Here is a 14135-nt window from a genome sequence, read left to right on the forward strand (position 1 = left end):
CATGCTGGCTGGAGATGGCGAGCACACCTCTGCGGGCCCAGAGGCAGCTGTGAGTAGCCAGACCGCGGGTTATCACGTCATCACACACACACACACACACACACACACACACACACACACACACACACACACACACACACACACACACACACACACACACACACAGTACCTGCTGCGATTTGAGCAGGATAGTTGGCACACAGGCACAAACTGTGTGTAGACAGAGGAGCCTGTCATTAATATTTATCCACCTCCCATGACATCCACTGGCTGCCATTTGTCTGTTTCATTATTCTGAATCCTAAGCAGCATCTATGCTAATTTAGGATCCCGCCATTCATACTTACACAGTGCTTAAAACTAATCATGAAGTTGGTTGAAAAGGTTTTTTGTCAAAAACTAAAGGAACATGAAACCTATTAAAGCAGCAGAACAAAACATGGCATTTTATTTAAAGGTTGGAATAGAAGTCTGTCTCTCCTGAAAAACTAATTATCCACCTGTCAGTGGCGCTTAATGCCTAGCGAACGCTGCAACGATTTCACACCTTCAAAAGAAAATCTGTCAAGAACACTCCAACATGATTTTGCTATAGATGTGAAGAGAAACATGCACAACCATTATATTACAAGAACTCCTTTACATCGTAGCACAAAGAAAATGAAGTAGAACACAAAATGAGGAGTGTTTAGCTGCAGAATTTAAAGCAGCAACTCTGAAGGCTGTTCTAGTTTTTATGACAAAGAATTCTAGTTACCAAGCTACTGGCTAGGATGCTAACGTCTCTCCAAACAAAAATGTTCAACCATTCCCTGCTTAATTCCTTCATCCAAAGAAGTGGGAAGCGATATAACTCACTAAACACAACTCTGTCTGCCAGTGGGCAACAAAAGCTTTGAGTTATTTCAACATTCTTTTCTTATACAGTAGATAAATTATTTTGTTCAACAAAAAATGTCCAAAAATTTGCCTCAGTGCTTCATTTATTTGACAAAATGTTCCAAACCCAAAGATAAAGTGACTAAATTAAATAAGATATTCAATGATGTGAGTCATCGAATATCAGACTGTTACCAGATACTTTAGTCTTTCACCAAAGAGCAGAATTAAAGATTGTGAAGCGGTTTTCATGATAACAAATGTTCATTCTGCTCGGCGAATGGGAATAAAGGTTGTCTTCCCTCATTTGAATGCAGCGGTTGCGCTGCTGCCTCGTGGCAGGAGGGTTCTGGGTCAGATCCAGACCCGAGGCTTTACTTTGTGGAGTTTGTTCCCTTCGGCCTCTGAAGCTTCGTCCTACAATCCAAAAAACATCCAGCATGGGTGAGTTGAGGCCTCTAAATAGCACCGTTAAATCTGTAAAAACGTTCAGACATAGGTTTCCATACAGTTGGGACACATTCCAGAATTGTTTTAATAGTTTCAGTTTTGGCATTGGTGTGTGTGTGTGTGTGTGTGTGTGTGTGTGTGTGTGTGTGTGTGTGTGTGTGTGTGTGTGTGTGTGTGTGTGTGTGTGTGTGTGTGTGTGTGTGTGTGTGTGTGTGTGTAGAGGGGGAGTTATTTACCAGAAGGAGTGCTGAAGCTGCATGTCCTCATCCTGTGCTGCCATCAGCAGTGGCAGGTGTGTGTGTGTGTGTGTGTGTGTGGGTGACAAGACAAGGTAATTACCACAGGGCCCTACATCCGGCTTCCCCTCTACTCTCAGATTCAGCAGAGCAACTAACAGGAGATCAGAGCCGAGACGCTCAGGTGTGTTAGAGAGGAAGCACCTGTGTCTGCACACACACTGGAAAAACAAAAGACCCCCACACCCCCCCAAGAGCCTCAGTGTATGACTTCTGCACGTGAACATGTTCGATAAAAAACCTGCCGGTGTATCAGCTCCGTCTCTGCATCATGTACGCCCCTTCACCCCCGCCCCCCAGCAGCAGCAGCCTGGTTATCTAGACAGGTGCAGTTGTCTGCGCCCTGCTATATAATGGGATGTGTTCAGTCTGCTCCACACTACCTGTCTGCCAGCGCTGAGATGGTGTTCCTGATAACTCGTTGCCCCCCCTGATCGGGCTGGAGCTCTGCTGCAGAATGAAACAGAGTTGAATCCTGCAGCATTCACGTCTGTGGACGAGCGCTGGTCGTCTGTCTCCATCAGCCCCCACCAATACAAAAATGATTTAATGTAAATATATGGGGGAAACGTCTGATCAGAAGCCCATGAGCTAATTAGTCGCCTCAGGTTTGGAGGTTATGCACTGAAAATTGTGTGTTTTATATGTGTGTGCAGATGTGTTGGTGCTAATTGATGCAGCGGTCCCTCTGCTGAGCATATGGCTTTTTAATGTTTCTACACCACTATCTGTCATCCAGTGAGAGCAAGGGGGGGTTGGGGTGGATGGTGCAAATGTGTAGCACATACTTTTAGATGTACTTGAGGTGTGTGTGGTGTTTTAGGAATGATAAGTCTGTCCTTATTTACTACTAACTATGGATGAAGATGGTTTGAAGTAACCATGACATCATGCATACCATTGGTAAACTCACATTTTCTTGTCTTCCTCTTTCTAATTCAAGGTTTAGAAATAAATACCTCTGAACCCTCAATGCTTACAACACAAATACAGTTCTGTTTGGATCAACGCATTTTATGGAACAGTTTCTACTTTTTTATTTAGTTGAAATTTCAAGGTACCTCCATAGAAAAACTGAACCACACATTTCTAAGTGTAGGTAAGATTTTTTTATTATTATTATGTTAAACAAATCCTTGAACTAAAACACTGCACTGTAATTCTGGCCCAGCTTTGGAGAGGTTTGCACCCATTTAGGTGATTTCATCTTATAAATTTAAGTGCTGAAATAACCATTTGTGTTCAGAATGGAATGTCACTATCTCCAAATTTCGCCCCATCCATCTTGAGTTGAAGCACCTCTCTTTCAAATGGTTATTACCACTTTTTCCTGAAGTACCACCAACCCAACTGTTATTCACCATCTCTCACTTATTGAAATAGATTTGATGCTTTTCATTTAAGCTTTCCTCAGGATATTATACCAGTATTACAGCTGGAATCGTCGCGGACAGACATGAGAGAAAGGAAAATAAAATTAAAGTGAAACACCCCCTCCCCCCTTCCTCCTTAGAGACCCTCCAGAGCCGATCAATAGCAGAAAATTTACACGCTCATCAGAGACCGCTGCTGTTTCTTTTAGAGTTGAAGATGCGTGGCGGCACTTTGAAAGGGCTTAAGGTCAATACTCGAGTGAGAGGGAGAGAGAAGGAGCAGAGCAAGGTGAGCAGAGGAGAAGAGGAGGTGGGAGAGGGCTTGAATGAAAACCCGAGACAAGGATTTGAGAGACTGCTGCTGCATGATGTGTCTGTGCTCCCGCTGCAAGCTGCCGCTCTATCGATCGGCTTCCCGGTTTGTTTTCCAGTCGAACACGAAGGTTCCTCTGCTGCGTTTGAGACGCTTGATTTACAGATTATCTGACTGAACCTGAAATCTTTACACGGAAAGCGTGTGAGGTTGAAAATGAACTTATCACCTTAAATCACAATGGCATACTGAGATAAAGAAATTACTTTTTTGCTGCCAGGCATGGAACACGAGTCAAGTCATTGATGAGGAATTCATTTTGACCAACACTGTGTGAACTCTCCTGTCCGTCACATAATCAATCGAAACAGCTGACTTATCAGCTTTAAAGTCCATTATCCTCTTAATATTGTGTTGCTTCGGGTGATTCCTGTCCGTTTATTCTTTATCGCATGTGGAAAATTACTTGCTATGAGCAGCGGTCCCAAAAGGAGATGTTTGGTTTTATAACACTGGCATTTATTTTTCTCACCATGCAGTTTTCACTCGTACCATTTTCTAGTTGGTTTCTTAACTTATAAACACAACCAGGAAATTTGTTGCAGCCTTGGCAGTTGCATTGAAACGCCCACACACGCTCCAGTAAGGTTTTGTAGCTACGATCATATTTTTGGACAGGCAGACTGGTTTTTGTTTTAGAGATAAAGATTTTGGGTTTCCATAACATTGCAAAATAGCAATTGCAGAATAGGAAATGTAATGGACATTGTGGTCATTCAGAGTGTATAATTCTTTTTAAACAGTAATACAGAAAAAATACAGATCCAACCGTCTTATTTAATGGAGATATTGTAAGAGAAGTTGAAGAAATTTTTTAAATGAAAAATAAATTTGAGTCCTGTTAGTATTAAACTTAAATGTCGGTATTTTAAAGGTCTGACAAAAGGTTTCTGTTTCCAGTAATGCATTTTCTGTTTTGTATTCAGATTTTCTGAATCTGTAACTTGGGTGTGATGATATGACTCCCCCTCCCAGCCAACCCCCCCAGGTCATGTTGTTACGAAAAGGATCAAAACATACCTTCAAAGCACATTTTGTGTCCCTATTATTGTGAGCATAACACTTAGCATTTAATTGTTCCTCTGCAGATGCTGAGTGGCTGCTGGTGGAAAAACACTGCTTCTATTTAAACGCCGAGCAGCTGTGAGTCTGAGAATATGATGTAGGCCACTGCTGAAGTGTTTTCAGAGTGTGTGCTCAGCAAAACGGCACCCTGGATAATGTAAAAGTTTAAAAAAGTGAACATTGTCTTGCCCCGGGCGCCCGCGCTCTCTAGTGACTACAGCTGATGCATTTCATCAATACCATAAAGCCCTGAAATCTACTGGCAGAACTATGAAGGTTATTACCACCTAACGCAGCCAGGCCTCAACTGCTTCACCTTCCATTCAGCAGCAACTCAACCACACTTCCTTGTTTCTCATTTGTTCTCCACAGCTGTTATCACACAATGTTTAATTTTAGGTGCTGCAGCGGCATTATTGTAATCCAGCGTCTTCCTTGTGCATCGCCCCCACCGCTTACCCCGATGCAGCACGGAGCTGGAATATTGTATAACGGCAATGTCACCCAGTTGGACAGCGAAATGTATTACCTGCATGAATCAAGTTGTCATTTCCAATTTATGAGGGAGCTTAACATTCAGAGCAGCGGTCTGGTCGGTATGGGGAGCCGGCTCTTCAAATCCCTTCGATGCCCAGCGCTGTTTCCTTGACACTTCATAACAAACTGAATGCACCTGTGTTCATTTCGTCTGGAAAACAGTCGTATGATTATAAAATGAAATAAAAGAAAAAGTCATTTCTGCAGCAAATGCCATCCTCTTCCTGCTTACTAATCCAGCCTTTGCACATAATTCCCAGCCTATTTCAGCCTGTGAAGCATCAGATGGCTGGACAATGAAATATTCAGTCAACTAAACTCACTTCAGACAAGTTTTAACTTTCAGTTAACATCTTCTAAGTTAAAGCAAAAACCCGGAGAATGTCTGCAGCTGCTGCCCGGCTGCAGACTGATATGCCCTTGTGCTGTTTAGGCGCAAGTCAGCACTGAAGTGGGGATGGAGCATCAGGCCTCTGTACATCGGCCAAATCTGTTGGACGCTATTGATATTCCATTTCCTCTGTCATTCCCTAAGCTGCTTTGCATTCGGAGGATTTGCAGTAAGCCCAGAGCGTCAAGCCTGTGGCCGGTAAAACCGACTCCACGGCTGGCTGTGCTGTTCCACAACAATCATTGAGTCTTTTATTATCCAGGAAATAAAAGCAAAGCTTGTGCCACGCTGGGAGTCTTCCAGCCCTAACATTTTAATTGTGTTTCCCTCATATTAGGTGGGATACGAACCAATTTGGCCATTGCCGTTAAATTCTTCACGCATTAATTCCTCTTTTGAATGTTTAGAAGCCGGCATAATGGGTTTTAGACTTGGCAAAGGATTGTAGGAAAAGAAGATCAAACATTGAACAGAAGATGTTGTTTTTTTCTCTTTTTTTAATGCCCAACAATTATAAGCCTCGTGTTGTGATTATCACACATTCAGCAGCAGGAATGCAAGATAAGCTGCTGAGTAATGGGCTCTGGACAGCATCAGTTAGCGTCTGCAAGACAAGCGTTTGATTTATCCAAATTTCTTCAATCCACCAAGGAGAGGTCTGCTCAGATTCTTGGGAAATATTCTGCACATGCATAGCAGCATATTCATAACCTAATGCCTCCAGTATCACAACATTCATAAGCAGCTGTCCCTGGCATTGGAGTCGATTTTGTTTCGGGGGGTTGAGGGCAAGGTCTTGAGTCTTCCCTCCTGGGAAGCAGTTGTTTGTTTAGTAATCATCAATTGATGTGTTGATGAATCTAATTTGATCTTCAGCACCAATTTTTACTCCTTTAAACATAAAAAAATTTTCATCATCTCCGTAATGCACTTGACTGTTTTTTTGTCGTGTTTGAATCCTGTGTGCGTTCCTTTCAGACACCGTTACCGCATTGTAACACCGCAATGTATAGAATGATAACTCTGCTTAAATCAGTGGTCTTGAAGAGTGATTCGGTCTACCCTTCCTGTTTTCCTCCGCCAATCAGTGAAAGTAATATGAAGGCAGGCAGCATGAAAGTTAGACGTCATACCGGAGTATGATTTATTTGCTCCCAGGTGTGTTTCCCCCCCCACCCAATGTAAAGGCAGACATTATAGCTTCTCAAACCTTTTTTCTCCCACTGCCCCCCCATTCACCGACTCTCATGAACACCCTCTCCCCTCCCCTTCCAGCAAGGTCACTCTCCGCTGCTGTAATGACTGCAATCAATTATCTGCTGCAACAATAAATGAGACCAAAACTCCCACTTCTTTGTAGCCTCCTGGCGTTTTGCTCTCGCGTTTAGAGGTCACATGACTACTAAGACCGCAGGAGGGGTTTCGTGTTGATTCAAACTTCCTGTGACCACAACACAGATGTTCTGTAATAGCAGCTTGTGATTGATTGCTTTAATGTTGGTGTTGTAGTCATTAAAAATGTAGATGAGAAAACTGCAAATAACAATATTGTTGTGATGAAGACATGGAGATGTGTACATGTTAGCAGGTGAGCATGCATGTTGCATCAGATTGCATTGTGGGAGTTGTAGATATTGATATATGAAAGTATTTAGGATGTCTTTGTCTCCACAGGTGCGAGTTGAAATAGATCTGATTTGTTGTTTTGGCCTTGCGAATGAATGAGGATTCAATCAGAGTCAGTTAGATGCTCATTCAAATACGATCCCACACTCCTGCATCAATCTTTTGACCATCCTGTTATTTGCATTTCCTGTAAATTTATTGCAGTCTGAGAGTAAATCACCAGCCTCTTGGTTTGTGGATGACAACTCGGAAAACCCAAGGTGATTTCTCAAATGTTCTCATCAGCAGTCAGAAACATGTAAATATTTACTCTGTGCTGCTGTAAATCAGAATGTTTTCACATTTAAAAGCCGGAACTTGAGAATATTGAGTAGTTTTACTTGGAAACGTCTTAAACGAAGAATCAAAAATCAAAATTGATGCATGTTCTGTTTATTTTCTGCCATCATTACCTCAGCACTAGAGCTGTTTAGAGCCATTATGGAGTCTCCATTTGCTGTCAATGGCTACCGCTCACACCCTGGATAAATGTTTGATCAATACGGCGCTGTATTTTAAGAGCCGTCTCCTCCTCCACAGAAAAGTACTCATAATGTCTTGGATCAGTGTGAAGCCTTAAAGGAGCAGCGACCAGTAAAGCAGAGTGGGGGGGTCATCGAAAACCTTTTAGCACATTTCTTTCAAAATATGCAGTCCAGATTAACAGATCATTGTCAATAAGAATCAGAGTTAATTATAGCTATAATTACAACTTACATTTTTCTTTTCCCGTCGCTTTTCACATTTTAATTTCTGTTTTCACAGCAGTGGGGGTTTTTAAAGTCACTATTTCTCTAACATGTTATTCTAGTCGTTATTATGATCTACAATAAAAGTAGTACAAGGTTTCCTGTACGTTCAAAATATTCTTTTTCTGTTTTTTGCCATTTTTCTTTTTCTTCATCTGCTGTCTTTTATCTGCAGATTTCACCTTCTTTCCCTAAATTACTGGCATAATCGATGGCTTCTTCTGTTGTTAGCCTCCCTCCCAAACATCAGGTGGAACAAGCATGACCCCCCCAAAAAATTAACACCTTTGATACCAAATGAGAGGCATTAAAGATGCATTAGTCCTCCTTTGAACATGAGGAAACAAGCTTTCACTTTCTCACACACACTTTAAATGTGTATTCATGGCCTCCAAAGTGGTCGTGGTGACAGATTTTACTTTAAACATCACAAAGTGATGGGATAGTCATCATTACGCCAACAGCAGACAAAAACAAAGACGTTCCCTTGTTGTTAGTAGACATCTGCTTAATAGAAACCTGCTTATGTCATTAATTTATGCCTGAAAATGAAGCTGTTGAAAGAGAACTGAAGGGAAAAGCAATGCGAGCTGATTAAATGAGCATTAAAGTGGGTAGTTATGGAGAATTTAAACGTAGGAATAAGGGATAACGTTTTCCCTAAATGGGGTGTGTATTCCTTTAGATATTTACAATAAAGCCACCCAGTACCCCTCTACTACATCGCATTAACTTCACAAACGACTATCGATGTAAACAAGTAATTAAGCCCTCAGATTTTAGCAGTTGTGCATTAATGAGCGAATGAAATGTAGCGCCCACACATTAACCATCTGCTTCTGTAATTTTATGGTAAAAAGACGTCTCTTTTCCATCTTTACTCGGTCGATGTGTTTCTGCGAGCTCGTCAATAAGCACATAATTGTTAATGGGTGGCATTACCAGCTGTCAATCGCCACACTGTTATTCTTGAATAGTTATAAAAGATAGAAATCAATTTCTCACAAAGCAAAGCGGAGTGGACAATGTCGACCAGTTTGTCATGAAATAAATAATAATTTTCCTCGTTTTTCAGCTGTAGCTTGAATCTCCTGCCAGACGATGAGCTTCGTTTGTCTTTTTTAATTAGTTGCTAACCACACACTAACACCAGCATCACTGGTTGTCCCACTGCATCAACCACAATGTAAACCTACCATCCCGTGCCTGGATATCATCTCAGATGCGTAGCATATTTAGACGAGGACTTCTGCTGAGTAATATTGTAATTCAAAGTGTCACGACACCATGAAACGATACAGCTATCTCTCAATTTGCTCTGAGGAGAAGTCAGGACTCAGGATTTCGTGAGGTGAATCGTCAAATTAGGATATCAGTTATTTCGGGCTCCGTTAAGATGAGCGCAGCCATTTGAGGATTATGAAGCCAGTAGACCCTTGGGAAATGACAAAGGTGAAAACAAGCCAATCTGAAAACAGGAAGAGGGGAATATGGAGCAATCAAGGTCAAGAAATTGGGATGAATATGATGATTTAGTGGTTTTGTCGGAAAGAGACGGGGAGAGGAAGTGGAAGTGGAGATGATTGAGTGGCTTAAGGGAGACGGAATGCAATAGAAGCTGTCAATAAGTTAAAGGCGAGCTTTGAGCAGAGAAATCCTACGCCCCGCGAGAAAAAAAAATGACATGGAGAAGGGTAAAAGTAGCTCAGGATGATTGAAGAAATAACAAAGGAGTGTGGGAAACTTAAAATGAGGAGTCGTGCAGACAAAAAAAAAAAAAGCCACAAGGATAGAGAGTGAGACAAAGGAAGACGGCGAGGGAGGTAGTGAGACATATAAAGATGGATCAAGCACCCACTGAAGTAGAGAAGAAGAGAGTGATAGAGAGGGAGGAGGTGTGGAAAAGCAGCCATGATTAGATGGATTCTACTGGACCATGAGATTGATGACTCTGCTTCAGAGAGAAGAGGAGAGGAGAGATAGTAGAAACGAGGGCAGTGAGTGGTATCACAGAAAGTCCTGATGAAAAGAAGCATCTCCACGAAATTTGAGGTCTGATAAAAAAGATCCAGTTATATCTCAGCCCCTTTCCATCTTTAAAACCGAGCACAAGCAGTGTCTTTGCACATTTCATTATCTCTAATAGGATCTGTGGCATTTTTTCCCCTGTTCATCAGTTATGCATGGTAAGAAAATCCCCAGAAGAAGACCAGTGCTGCTCCTTCAAAAGGAGATTATGTCTATCCAAGAGAAGTCTGAAAAGATGGATTCGGACACCAAACATCACACAAACCGGTTACCCATCATTGCCTTTGAAAGGAACCCCTAAACACAGGAGGCATGTGGTTTTTCTGCTATATAATAAATACAGTTTTTGCAATATTTAGAGCTCACATTGATCCTCGTTTGGCCTGTCAGTGGGTCCAATTAGAGCAGTGATTCTTGCTGGAAGTTCCACAGCAGTGCCGACAGAGCTAACGAAGGAGTGGATCGTTACCCATTAAAACAGAGGAAATCTACATGCCAGTGCAGTTTGACGTAGGAATATGGAAAGGATTGGGGAGGGACCGGGAGAATAAGAGGAAAAGGATGTTAATCTTTTCCTATGAGAACGTTTCACTTCCACCTTCGCTGCCTTGATCGTATTCCCTCTCCGTCTCACTCCCTCCTCCTCTTCCTCCTCCTCCTCTCACACTGCTGGAGTGTGTTTGATTTGCCAGTCTGTGAATGGACAAAGGGGGATAAGAGGGAGATAAACAGCATTTGCAAACAGAAAGTGGTCAAAGCTGAGATACGTAAAGCAGGTCTTATCAACGGAGAGGCTTTCTTTGTATATTCATTTCCTTAGACCACAGAGCTTCTCCTGTCAGACGCTGAGATAGGAAGATAACCAGCCTTCACCTGTCCTGCAGAAGGAGTCACGTGTTCAGATGGTTTTAAAATAAATCATACCCGTTGCTGCTATATATAAAAACCGCATATTTGAAGTCACACCTCCAGACAACATGCTTATTTTGCTGCCATGATGTGGTTATGATTTATGCCGCCGACTGACTGACTGTTTTCTCATCTTTTTTTAGATGCTGTCAGGGAAAGCTGAAAACATTCCTGTGAGGAGCGATGGGACACAGTAAGGCCGTGGACACGATAAGAAATCTCAGCTGTGCTCCTTTTCGATCACGACACCGACACTAGACAATAGAGCCGTCTATTATCTAAAATTAATGTCAGCCGCGTTGCGGAGGCAGCCTCAAGCTGCGCCGCCACATCTAAAGCAACCCATGGAGGCGTGGCCTCAGCGTTTCCAACCCTGCTGCTACTGGTAACGACGCCAGCGATGCCTTCTAAGGTCTCCTGCTTATACTTGTTGACAGTGGTTTGCTGGGCCAGCGCTCTGTGGTACCTGAGTTTGTCCCGCCCCTCCGCCTCCTACGGGGGCCAGATGACGATTCCCATACGCAAAACGCCCAAGGCAAACAAGAACGCCACCATCGCCAACATCCGCACGCGCTCGCTCAACCCGCACGACTTTGGCTACCTCATCAACGAGGCCAAGAAGTGCGAGGCGGAGCCCCCCTTCCTGGTTATCCTAATCAGCACCACCCACAAGGAATTTGACGCTCGTCAGGCCATCCGGGAGACGTGGGGCGACGAGAGCACGTTCTCAGACGTCCGCGTGGTCACGCTCTTCCTGTTGGGACGCAGTGTCGACGCCGTCCTCAACCAGATGGTGGAGCAGGAGAGTCAGATCTTCCATGACATCGTCGTGGAGGATTTTATCGACTCCTACCACAACCTGACCTTGAAGACGCTGATGGGGATGCGCTGGGTGGCCACGTTCTGCTCCAAAGCTCAATATGTCCTCAAGACAGACAGTGACATCTTCGTCAACATGGAGAACCTCATCTACAACCTCCTAAAGCCCACCACCAAACCCAGGAGGAGGTACTTCACCGGTTACGTCATCAACGGTGGGCCAATCAGAGACATGCGCAGCAAGTGGTACATGCCTAGGGATCTATACCCGGAGAGCAAGTACCCACCCTTCTGCTCCGGCACCGGCTACATCTTCTCTGCGGATGTAGCCGAGCTTATATACAAGACCTCCTTGCACACCAGGCTGCTGCACCTGGAGGACGTGTACGTGGGCGTGTGCCTGCGTAAGCTGGGCATTCACCCGTTCCAGAACAGCGGCTTCAACCACTGGAAGATGGCCTACAGTCTGTGTCGCTACCGCCGGGTGGTCACTGTCCACCAGATCTCCCCCGAGGAGATGCATCGCATCTGGAACGACATGACCAGCAAGAAACACCTGAAGTGTTAGCAGTGCTGCTAACGACAATAGCAGGGGAGCCACGGAGGGATTGAATCACCCTCATCACCCCCTGCTTCGCCATCGCTGGCAAATACTGAACCACACGTAGCGCTGAGCTGAAGGACCGGATTTGACGAAGCGCCCGGAACTTTGTCCAGGCTCTAATTACTTTGCCAGCAGTATCAGTAGTGCAAGGCCAAAGCAAACTCCTCTGTGTGCGTTCCCCCTCGCTTCAAAGCGGTAACGACAGCTGCTCAACTCAGACTCACAAAATAGGCACAAAGTCGGACACAAGTTATCCAAAAAATGTGCGGGAACGTTCAGCCGGTTGGTGGCGACGATAAAAGCCAGCAACACTGAGATTTTTATAGGGGGAAATAAAAGACAGCTTGCGTTGAAGCACTCATTTATACAAGACACAAACTGTACACAGATATTAAAACTGCAGATTCCATACACATCACCAACACACATCCTTTGAATCCTTTCCTCTTGGTTGCTACATGCTCCAATTCTGAATGTCCCTCCTGTATTTGAAGTTGTGGTTTTTTCCTAACAAGGTTGGATGCACTGCCTGACGACACAGCAGCCGTCATTGTGAGGATCACGGTGAGTTTACAGTGTAATGATATCATTTAAATAGGGTGGACTGTATTGTGTAGGAAAGCAGCAGAAAATAAGTGATGAATTTTCTTTTTCCAGACCAGACATATTTTCTTACAAATCCACAGATCTTTGTATTGTGCAATGAAAAACGTTTCTTAAAAGTGCGGGGACAGCGCAGAGCTATCGGCTGCTTGCATTCCCAAGTGAATGTTACTTCCGTTAATGTGTAATGTGCAGTTATTCGTCTCAGGCAGTGCTGCGAGCAGACTGCAGACTATATTTTCTATTACTTGAACATGAAGGAAGATGTATGTGCCGCAGACAAAAATTACGTTTCTGATTGCTTTCTTCTTTTCATTTACTTGAGATTAAATAAACCGCTTTTATAAGATTTGCTATTGTATTTATTGCAGAAAACAATAAAAAAAAAATTCTCTGGTGGGTTTAATAGACAGAATCCGTAAATGAATACGCTCACAAAACTGGGTTACACTCTGGAGGTTGTGACTTTTGGGAAATCGCTGGTCGTGTAAATGAATCGTTTCATGATTGATGTTCATTGAGCTGCAGCTGTTCTCTGATGGAAACCATTCCTGCTCCCGTGGCAACACATCCACTCTCCTTTTTTTTCTACAGGTGTGAGGTGCATGTAAGTGATGAGGAGAGTGATTAAAACAAATGTATCATCTGTGAATTTTGCAGGTGGGCGGATGTTTTCAATCAAAATGCCATAATAAGAAATACAGAGGAGAGTTTTTAAATGAAGTGTCTTCCAGCTTTCTAGCTTCCTGCGCCATGCGTCCATTCTTTACTTCATTCTGACAAATACATTAATTAGCATCTGCGTTCGATGTAGGCGGTGAGAATGGAAAGTACTGAGGATATATTTTCTGTGGATGAAGTGGATGAAGTAAACAACAAAACAAGGAGTTTTATGTATGTGGGAAGTGTGGAGTTCTCCTGCACTGAACTGTTCTTGCTTTATTGTGTTTGACACACTTCACCTTTAATCTGTAATTTTGCTTCTAATTTGAATTATGGCCTCTTGTCAAATTTTGTATTTTGGGAGCACATAAGGCAAAAACGTATTTTTCAGTGCGTTCTCCATTTCCATCAGGAACAAAACAGTATGTTATTTATTTTCCATCAGAAATAAAACAGTATTTGAAGGGATTGGAACCCTGTCAGACAAATATTTCAAAGTTGTCGTGCTTTGGTCATTAAAGAGTGAAAATATCCATTATCAAATTATAATAATTGTATCTGCAATAATTTATCAGGTTTTCTGGTGGTAAGCACACTCATGAAATGCCTTCACAATTTCAATCTGTAATTTTATCATGAGTAAACTTGAGGAAATGTTCCTATTTCTATGTCTACAGGGATGTTTAGTAGATCCAGTAGTTCAATGCCTTGTAGATCTTAACTTGAGAGCA

General features: G+C 43.0%; 1 protein-coding gene across 1 annotated transcript in view; it reads left to right on the plus strand.

Annotated features, from left to right (window-relative positions):
* Positions 1-13090, plus strand: part of LOC137591405 (beta-1,3-galactosyltransferase 1-like) — a 74772-nt gene extending 61682 nt beyond the window's left edge. The window contains exon 3 of the mRNA XM_068309370.1: positions 10859-13090. Coding sequence (XP_068165471.1) covers positions 11116-12102 — 987 coding nt within the window. The 5' untranslated portion in view covers positions 10859-11115 and the 3' untranslated portion in view covers positions 12103-13090. The remainder of the gene's footprint in view (positions 1-10858) is intronic.
* Positions 13091-14135: the final 1045 nt, after the last annotated feature.

The sequence above is a fragment of the Antennarius striatus genome, chromosome 24 (assembly GCF_040054535.1).
Source record: "Antennarius striatus isolate MH-2024 chromosome 24, ASM4005453v1, whole genome shotgun sequence".
Classification (NCBI taxonomy): domain Eukaryota; kingdom Metazoa; phylum Chordata; class Actinopteri; order Lophiiformes; family Antennariidae; genus Antennarius; species Antennarius striatus.